Source organism: Morone saxatilis, unplaced genomic scaffold (genome assembly GCF_004916995.1).
Source record: "Morone saxatilis isolate NCDOM2014 unplaced genomic scaffold, NCSU_SB_2.0 Contig10, whole genome shotgun sequence".
In the NCBI taxonomy this organism is placed as follows: Eukaryota; Metazoa; Chordata; class Actinopteri; family Moronidae; genus Morone; species Morone saxatilis.
This window is the reverse complement of record NW_023339652.1, coordinates 18,839,874-18,849,770: the sequence shown is the minus strand read 5'-3', so window position 1 is coordinate 18,849,770 and position 9,897 is coordinate 18,839,874. Positions and strand designations below refer to the sequence as shown.

General features: G+C 37.6%; 3 protein-coding genes across 3 annotated transcripts in view; all 3 read right to left on the bottom strand.

The window, feature by feature from the left end:
- Positions 1–1,350, bottom strand: part of irak3 (interleukin-1 receptor-associated kinase 3) — a 10,129-nt gene extending 8,779 nt beyond the window's left edge. Inside the window, exon 1 of the mRNA XM_035675042.1 lies at positions 614–1,350. Coding sequence (XP_035530935.1) covers positions 614–842 — 229 coding nt within the window. The 5' untranslated portion in view covers positions 843–1,350. The remainder of the gene's footprint in view (positions 1–613) is intronic.
- A 1,292-nt stretch (positions 1,351–2,642) lies between these two features.
- LOC118338011 (beta-2-microglobulin-like) lies at positions 2,643–5,361 on the bottom strand. Its single transcript, XM_035675172.1, has 4 exons — positions 5,136–5,361; positions 3,970–4,242; positions 3,537–3,574; positions 2,643–3,425 (listed from the first exon to the last, which is right to left on the bottom strand). The coding sequence occupies exons 1-3, from the start codon at positions 5,203–5,205 to the stop codon at positions 3,561–3,563; spliced, it is 357 nt and encodes a 118-aa protein (XP_035531065.1). The 5' UTR covers positions 5,206–5,361; the 3' UTR covers positions 2,643–3,425; positions 3,537–3,560.
- Positions 5,362–6,608: 1,247 nt separating this feature from the next.
- LOC118338023 (beta-2-microglobulin-like) lies at positions 6,609–8,801 on the bottom strand. Its single transcript, XM_035675182.1, has 3 exons — positions 8,641–8,801; positions 7,783–8,055; positions 6,609–7,403 (listed from the first exon to the last, which is right to left on the bottom strand). The coding sequence occupies exons 1-3, from the start codon at positions 8,702–8,704 to the stop codon at positions 7,390–7,392; spliced, it is 351 nt and encodes a 116-aa protein (XP_035531075.1). The 5' UTR covers positions 8,705–8,801; the 3' UTR covers positions 6,609–7,389.
- Positions 8,802–9,897: the final 1,096 nt, after the last annotated feature.

The window sequence follows — 9,897 nt, the reverse complement described above, 5'->3', positions numbered from 1 at the left end:
GCATACCTGGATGACAGTCCAGAAGGCTAGAGTGACAGATGTCAAGTTAAAGTGACATGGTGCATCGGGATGCAGAGCGCAACCACAACTTTACAATAAATAAATCAATAAAACTAATATGGGTAATAAAACTAATATGGGTATAATATATATAATGCAGAAAATGCATTATACATATTTACAGGAAATAATCTGTTAAAAATTCTTCCAAATCTCTAGTTTTTAAACAAACATCCTGCAGTTATTGAGTTAAATAATTTGAAATAACTATAGATTGTCACTTAGTTAATTCAATGATAAAAAAGGGGTCCTTTAAGGAAAGAGGTTGGGAGCCACTGCTCTACATCTAGCCTACATTCATCATGTGAGACACTTTAAGACTGTGACCTGACAGAAGTCAAAAATAATGTCAACAGACAAACAAATCAGATCTGAGCAATAAATCAGAACTGAGAGCTAAGGCCTACAATATGAACCTAAATCAGGACTATGTAAGTCAAATGATGTCGGCGACAACTTGCTATAATCAATGGTTATTATGACGAATCAGCTGTTTATATAACTGCTATCTCCACCAGATTGAACTCACACTACAGTAATAACTGTTCCTCACCTAGTTGACGCCATCCGAACCTGCCATCTCCGGTATCCATGATTTTACACAATGTTTCGACGAGAACCGGAGGAACATCGTAGAGAAAGGTGAAGGAGTCCATCTCACAGCACGACACTGGTCCACTACAACTTGATTGAAGTTCACTGTTGCTCATATACGGAAACTCCATCTGCGCCCCCGTTACATGACGACTAATGTGAGTCAGTACAAGGAAGTATAAACACATTGAAGAAACCCCCCAAACGTCACTGTCTTGCACATTTTGCACATGAAAAATAATAAAAGCGCAGTTTTTCTTTGCTCTCCTAATCAACGAAGAACGTTAAAATATCTGTGGTTTCAGGCAATCCACAAAGAGGATAAACATGGTAAACTGAGTGAGGGGCAGTCATTATGTGTCAGTGTGTGGCAAACACAGGTTAGTTAACGGTGTTACTGAGGAAGTGACGTGTGCCGATTCTAACTGTAGTTTGAAGGGAATCAGAAAATCTTAATGATGGTGTAAATAAAGTTTTCACTGTTACGAAATATGCCCTTCGATAAAACAGCTGCTTTTAGAATGGAGTTTGGTTTGACCGTGTGAAGCAGAGGGTATTTTAACCTTAATAATCCACATAAACTGAGCTGACCTACCTACTGCAATAAACCTTGTAAACAGCATAAAGTTACGGAAGAAGTTAAGCTAAAATCGACCTGTTTTATACTCCTTTCGGCTAGTTTACATTAATGTAAACTAGGACGGAAATCTAAGTGACATATTCAGAAATACATAATTTATTTATTATAGGTAGTGTTATATTTGTCTGACTTGTGGTTCTGGTTGGGTTTATTGTGCGTTTTCAGTTTGTTTGCTGTTGATTGTGTTGGATGTTATGTTAGTGTGTTGTGTTCGTTTGTGTGATTGTGGTTATTTGTGAGTTTGGATTTTTGGTATGTCACTTTGATCCACTTTGACACTCATCAACCCCTATTTCTGCATTTTTGTCCTATATAACGATATAATATAATTGGCCATAGGATTCTGGCTCCTAATAGATACAAAAGCAATACGGTATTCTTATTTCATGCTATTAAATTGGCAAAGACGACGGAATTTACATTTCCCGCCAGTCAAACCAGAGGGGCTGCTTTCACCCAAAAGGAGGCGGGGCTTTGACCAAGGCCAAAGTACCAGGATGCTGCTCCCAGCGACCGGTGGCGATGTCTTCTTCTGGTTTAATGGCTGACCGCGAAGCAACGTAATTCGATTTGTTTATTCTGGTAGCCCCCAACCACGTGTTGTTGTTTTTTTAATTATTATTTTTGTATATATCTTTTCTTAACTTACTGACAGAAGGGACGACCCCCAATACTGCTGCCAACGTTCAGCCTTTGGAATGCTTTTACAAGATTCGGACATGTTATTTTGCGTAATGGTACTGGGTACTTCATGTGTGTATGAAGTATGTGTGGTATGTGTTACATTTGACACCAGACTGGGGTAGCCAGGCATGTTTTAGGGTTGGCAGCCACCGTTTTATTTTAATTTTCCCACACACCTCTAAAATAGCAGTGGGCACATGGAGACAGTATTGAGACTCATCCCTTAAACTCTAAAGGGCAGTTAGGACTATTCCACAACAACAGCTCTTCCTACTTCCTACTCTGTTGTGAAATGTATTAGGATCTAGAGCAGTGGTTCGCAACATTTTTTCCTTGAAGCCCCCCTTGCCTGTGTCCAAGACAAGTCAGGCCCCCCCAACCCCAACCCGCATACACACACTAAACAGGTAATAAATAGCTTAATGAATTTAAATGTGGACAAAAATATGTTTTCAATTTGGATATACAGAGTTTGAATTACCAATTGTGTGTTATTGGGATTTTATAAATGTAATTTCTGTAAATAGTAATTTTGGTAACCTCACAACCTCAAAGTTGTGTGCACCCCCCAGTGGGGGGCGCGGACCCCAGGTTGGGAACCACTGATCTAGAGCTCAGTGAACTTAACAGGGAGGACCTCTGATGACAGCACACAAACACATTATCACAGTCATTAACACTTTTATTATCCAACAGAGATCAACTAGTTTATACAGTTCAGGAACAGCAAATGCTCAGGTTATTCTGCATTCTAATTGTCAACTGGGAAACCATAAACTTAATCCTCTCTTAATATTTTAAAATAATTTGTGCACAAGATAATAAAAAACAATGTATTCACATTAGAACAAAATATTTTAGCCTTTATAGATTGAGCATACACACAAAAGAATGCAGTTTACATTTCCAATCACCAGTGTAAATGTTTATCTTAAAGTTAATGATGACTTCCCATAAAGTTTTGTGCTACTTTGTTTTTGTGTTTTCTGCTAACTACAAACTAATTTAAGGTTTTGCACATGGACATCATTGTTCAGAATTAGAAGGAGCAAGCCAACATTTGTATTTTAATTTTTTTGTAAGCATTTCCTAATTTTACTTAACCGATACCTGTATGCAAGCAGGTTCAGGGACAAATCCAGTAAAACACACGTGCCATGGGTCACACAATAAAAAGGCAACAGCGGGAGCAAAAAGGTATTGTCTCAGCTGGCTTACCAATGAAACCTTCCTAATGAACCCATGTAATCCAGGGCTTGTTGCTGCGAGTCTTTCTGCCCTTTTATGGTCAACAATCACTTACTGAAGCTTTACTATTTGCGATACAAAAACACACAATCTAAGTGCAGTCTTTTCTCTCATTTGCTGATGCTCAAACCTCCACAAGGAAACCCAGAATCATAGGCAAATCATTCCAATCTTCTTATATTCTTGAGACGAAGCTGGCCTGTGGTTATCAAACAAAGGGGAACAACTGCTTAGTCACTCAGACAGTTACTGCACAAATGGCGTGTTTACTGAATTGAAAAGTGAAACTGAGAATTAATATGGGACATACCTGAGGCAAGGCGGTGCATAGAACTTACATATCTGGTTCTGTGGAGAGAGATAAAAACATGTTGAGAACTTACTTTCAGTTCACGTCTGGACAGTGTACATGCTGTAATTGTGGAGCAGTCCATATAAAGCCTTTCCATTTGTAAACTAAATACTGTCAATGATGTACTTGTGACATCTTATCAGGACAATGCTAATAACCTGTGCTGTAAAGTTTTTAGGATTATTATTAATAGTAGCTCACATGTGCTTTTGTGTTGGTATTGTAATAATAAATCTAATTAAAAAGTAGTCATAATCATGTCTTTTTTCTTCTTATTCTAAATTACAATTTCACTTTTTTACAGCTCGATTTTACAATACAGTACTTTATGATGGTGATGATGAATCAGAAAGACATGTAGACAGAGACAAACAGAGAGACAGACACATACCCCATATGTAATTGTTGGTATTTCCCATGTGAGACACTTTGCAGGAAAAAGTCTGCTCCTTGTTTGGGGTGAAGGGCACGTGTTTGGTCAGGTGGTAATGCCAGTCCTCCCCAAAGGCCAGGTCACTCTGCCGGGCATCTTTTATCTCCTCGCCATTAACGAGCAGCTTAATGGTGATTTGTGGCGGGTGGAAGCCACTGACATGGCAAATTAAGGTGTTGGGTTTCCCCACCTGTCCTGGCTCACGGCTGTACACCTGAACCTTAGGTGGAGCTACCAAGAAACAGAACAACTGTTACTTTTCTTTGTTTTCAAATGATTTGATGGAAATATGATAGAGCTGGCAAAAACTACATTTCACTCCCTTGGGCATACACACTGCATACAATTCTAATTTCTGCCCGTGCTATGAAATCTGCATGTAGGGTAACAGGTAAAGGTAGGTACTATGTAACTTTTATGAAAATAATTTTTGGGCATATTTGCTGAAACTTTATCTATATCCCGACAGTAGTACTTGAGACAGATCATTTCTGGGAAAAAAAAACAAGTTCCTCTGGTTCCTCCTAGTGCTCCTGATGGCATTTGGAATAATCCTAATACCTAATCGAAAACAACCAATCAGAGCTGAGAAAGATGGTTGTTTGTTGAGTCTCATTCCCATACTGACGCTGAGAATGAGACTCAACAATTAATTATCTTTAAGCCCACCGACCCAAACTGGCTTTGTATCTTCCTCGGCTCGGTTGCTTTCGTTTAGGCCCGGTCTGTCTCATGGATATGATTAAAGTTTCAGCTAAAGTTATTTTCAAAAAAGTTACCAAGTGCAGTGTTAAGCTACAATGCTGTGTTGTGGCAGTATCAACCATAATTGAATTTTTAATCATAATATGTTGATGAAGTGTATGAAACCACGCTTTAGAGACGTCACAGCGCCGTGAACTTCTTCTAAACACCGCCTTTGTCAAACGTTTACTTTACCTTCAGAGGAACTACTTCCCGGGCTAATTCTGAATATTTTTTGCATAAGTAAGCGGTAAACTGAACGGTAAATCTATAATGAGATCTTACGCACGTCGACCTCCCTGTCATTTCAAGGCCTCCCATGTAATAACACAGCGCCATTTGTAATCATATTTTACATCAGAAGTACAGTAACTACTTACATTCTTTGGCCATTGAAGAGGCTGCGAGGCAGAGCAGAGTGACGAGAACTGCGCAGACAACTTCCTTCATGATTTCACCTTCAGTCGGTCTGTGTACACTGGAAACTAACTTATGTCCAAACTATACAGACGATAAAGCTGCCTCGCGATCTAAAACGTAGTAGAAATCTCTTGTGTTCCGGAGTGCTGGTGTATAGGCAACCAGGAAGCGCCTCTAACCCCGCCCTCACAATGAGTATCGGCGTACACAAGCCCTAAATTCCACCAATAAAATCAAGACGAGCTGTTGCTACGTAGATTTCATTCCGACATGTTACTCTCTGTTGCGCACTTTCAGCCCTCCATGTTAATTTGAGCTGCCTGCTGTCTAGCTCATCATTTTTGCGTTTTATTTTAAGTGTTATTGTACGAACATAATCTGATAAATTGTCATTTAAAAAACAGTTCCTTGAGATACTATTTGACATTGTTCTAGTAGGCCAGGTTGTAACAATGTTGTTGGTTGAAATGTAAATGGTGTTTCCACTGTATACTGTTAATTTAGGTTAAATCCATTTAAAATTAGTTATATCAGTGGTTCCCAACTTTTTTCCTTAAAGGAACCCTTTTTCTATCATTGAGTAAACTGACATTTGATATTTTATGGATATTTAATATTATATTTAATGCATAACGATCATACAGGGACATAACAAACAGTAGAGAACAACTGATTAACTGTACAATGTACTCAAATAGTGAACACAATAACTGCAGTTTGTATAAAATGAATGGAATTTGGATGAATTTTGAGCAGATTACCTCCTGAGAATGGCAGATGACACTTTTTATACAATCTGTATTATGTATTTTTAATTTTTAACAGGTCTTCAAAGTTTAGATCTTAAATAATAATCTAAACTTTAAAAATAACAACTGAATTTAGTTTTCTTCAAAGAAATGAAAAAATGCAAAGATATAGGGACATAAGGGGGTAGATAAGATATATATAGATATATTAAAGTTTTCTTACACCCTTAAAAATCAGGAAGGCCTCGCGACCTAAATCTTAATGGGGGATTAAGCTTTAGCAACACTTAGTTAGGGTTATAACCACTGAGTTATATGACTGAGAATACTCACACAATAAGTCAAATATATCTTATATATGTTGTTATTGCTAGTCCACGTTTTATATATGTATATCTGAGAAATAGAGAACAAGTGTAGCCTAGACATACAGTATCATGTGACCAGGCAGACACAACAGATCCAACACACATAGCAACATTTCCATTTATTTAGACCACCAGATGAATATACACCTGCTCTTTACCTGCTAGGTTCTCCACTTTTTCCCTATAGTCGTCAAAGTCATAGCAGAAAGTAGCAGGATGGGCAATTAAGGTAATTATCTTGATATTGATCAGTATCACTATAATAAAAGTAGCCTATACATTGTAAAGCTTTGTGCTTAAAAATGAGAACAACAAGGAAATTTAAAGAGGCATTTATTTATATCAGGTTATTAACAAAACCTTAAATAACACAATTGTACAAAACTTTCATCTAATCCAGATGTCTAATCTGACCAATTAACATTTTAGCGCCTCATTTAGAGTTTGTCATTAAGACTAGGGATGCACAGTAATTCTCAGCCAATAATAATAATTATATTAGTATGAATTAGCAAGATAATTAAACCCTATGAATTATTAGTCCAGCAAAATAATTTATTGTTAATTGCTGTTTGTTTTTGTTGTTTTAACAATAGTGATGTAATTTATATTTGTTTAGAACAGAGCTATGGAGTATTAAATCATCTGTCTTTGCACACTACATCCTAGCCTTTCTTGTCACATATGTAAAAGTTTGAAATTATCATTATCTTATTAGTATCGGCCATGAGAAGCAGGTAATTATCAGTTATTGTATCATCTAAAAAGAAATCTGTATCGTGCATCCATAATTAACTAAAAAGGTACAGTAACACATATTACATGCTGAAAAAACAGAAGCAGAGTATCACAAGTTTAATATGAACACACAATTTTCAGTTTAAAAGGCTGGAAAACATGTTGTAAGTAATCTATACTAACAATGTAAGCAAATGACCTGCACCCCCACATTCTCTTATATTACATATTTAAGATAAGTCCCCTTAAAATGATGCCGATATTTGGTTTTGTGAAAAGAATAGTGAGATTGCCGGGAGAAACTGTGATCGTGTTGATTGAAGATGTGAAGAACACGCTGCTGATGAGGTCAGCTGCAGTTACATGTTTGGGTCTGTGAGAAAAAAAAAAGCATACAGAAATTTTTATTAGCAGTCTCATAAAAGCTGCTGAAGCAACATTTACTTTAACTGAATATTATGAAGCTCCATATGCATTAGCATACGTTATATTACATTTAGTCTCTTTTTGGATATTTAGTCAAGTGCAAATGACTTGATACATGATGTCTGTAATTGTATACCATTTTGCTGCAGACCTGCATCAAGATCCATGCATGTTTTTTAAAATCCTCTGTTAATAAAATTCAACTGTCATTATGTTAGATCATTTCTTTCTTCCTAATGTCTCTCTGATGGCTCTATCACATGCAGTTTTATTTTCTTGTCTCCTCATCAGTTATGAGAATGTTACAAACATTTTGGCTAACTCACCCCAGGCATAGGTTTTCATGTCAGTCCCATGAGTGACCTTGCAGCTGTACTCTTGTCCCTTCATGGGTGTGAAGGCCACGTTCTTGGTCAGATGGAAGTGCCAATTCTGTTTAAAGGCCAGGTCAGTCTGCTTGGCATTTTGGATTTCTTGTCCATCCTTCAGCAACTGGATGTTGATGTTTGGGGGGTGGAAGCCACTCACATGGCAAATCAGGGTGTTTTCCTTCCCGAACTCTCCAGGGTTACGGCTGTACACCTGAACCTTAGGTGGAGCTAGAAGCACACAAAGCGACGTGATGGACAATTCTCTCAACCACTACCATCAAAACACCAAATGAGAGATGATGTTGAGAATGCTGTTCATCCCTCCGGCTATGACAAGGAAGCTGTTATGGAGGCTGGCTGTGGAACAACTTTTTACACACTTGTTTGTGACCTAATCCCAACAAAGGTGAGGGTCCTCTTGATTAATTAATTGCCTGAACAATGGAGCAATGGAAGGAGTGCTCCACAGTTTTTATCATTCCTTTTTCAATGAGAACTAATTTATTTCACTGAGCATTTAGAAATTCCCCCTTTGGAGTTTGAGCTCATCAGTCCTACCCTAAAGCCAGTGGAGGGTGACAGCAGAGTTACTATTACAGAAAATCGAAACTAAAACAAGACTGTTGAGGGGAATTCCACCGAAGTAAAAACACGACATACATATTATATAATGTTTCTCTTTTACATTTCACTATAACATCAACTCATACATTTGCCTTTCAAACAGATCATGAGCAGCTTATTATATATTTACTTGAGATACAGTTTATCGTAATTCTTCAATAAAAAGGCATGGCTTTAAATAGTACTTACTTATTTTGGGGTTGTCAGAGCAGGAGACAACTGCCAGAGCTGCCAGACACAAAACAAACTTCATTTTTGATCAATTCTTCTTTTGTCGTTTCAGAAGCTGAAATGAAAAACAGGAGCGACTATCCTCTTCCTTCAAACACCTAAAGTAAAGTGAAAGTCTAGAGCAGAGCAGAGCCCAATAATAGAGTGTTTTGAGACCGCCTCTACATGACTCCAGCCAATCATTAATTCCCATCACACTGTTACTAGGTAAAATGTGAGTGTACAGGTTTGGTTCATTATGGCAGGGAAGGTTTGTGGAAACTCCCTGAAGACCCAGGTGGTGAATCACCTTCATTAGACTGCACAAAGCTGCATTTTTTAGCGTCCTTGTAATAATGCTTAGTTAATATTAAGTTGACATGACACCCAGACCTCCATGACAGGAAGGATGTATTTCACACACAGTTTAGTTTTTACTGGAGACCATTCCCAGTCCATCTGCTTTTTTGTTTTGTCTCTGCTCTTTGTAGACTTATTTATTTGCCTTTTTTGCTTTTTTTTCATCTTTCCATCCTCCATTTTCCTTAATTCCCTCACGTCTTCCAATCTTTCTTGCTTCGTCCCCACCCCTCCTTTCTGTGTTGTGTAACATTAACTATACTTTGTTGTGTTCATTTTGGTCAATAACTCCTACGCCCCTAATGGTCATGTGTTTAAATATGTTGCAAAGTTAAGTTGTGGTGTTCTTGACACCAGTTTTGTGATAAATATGCATATATCTTTTTCAAAAAATCTTTATATATTTTTCTGTATACTTTATGTGTATTATTAGTTTTGTTTGTATTTGTTTTATCTCTTTGAGTATGTGTAACTGTATTCACTTTCATTTTTGTTTGTGTATGTTCTACAAATCAAAAGTGAAATAATGATTATATTGTCACAACAATGCAGAACAACCTTTGACAACCAGATTTTCTGGTCTCTTAAATGCAGCATGAGTTACCTCCACTTGAGCCCAGTTCAGCATTCTATCCTAACTCTACTCACTGAACCCCCACGGACTTTACATGACTGAGTGAGGTAAGTGTTTGTGACCTGACACAACTGGTCGAGGCAGAAGACCACAAACCTAGAACCTTTGTTCTAGGTTTCTGCCTCTTAAAAGGAACGTTTTTTCTCGCCACTGTCGCCAAGTGCTTGCTCATGGTGGGAACTGTTGGGTCTCTGTAAAGAAAAGTACAGTCTAGACCTGCTCTATTTGAAAAGAGAACTTTT

Bases quoted from the DNA above. Each gene is read 5' to 3' on its own strand.
- LOC118338011 (XM_035675172.1), bottom strand. From the start codon at position 5,205: ATGAAGGAAGTTGTCTGCGCAGTTCTCGTCACTCTGCTCTGCCTCGCA. The intron at 4,243-5,135 runs GTAAGTAGTTAC...GTTTCTTGGTAG, and splicing joins CTCTTCAATGGCCAAAGAAT to CTCCACCTAAGGTTCAGGTG.
- LOC118338023 (XM_035675182.1), bottom strand. From the start codon at position 8,704: ATGAAGTTTGTTTTGTGTCTGGCAGCTCTGGCAGTTGTCTCCTGCTCT. The intron at 8,056-8,640 runs GTAAGTACTATT...GTGTGCTTCTAG, and splicing joins CTCTGACAACCCCAAAATAA to CTCCACCTAAGGTTCAGGTG.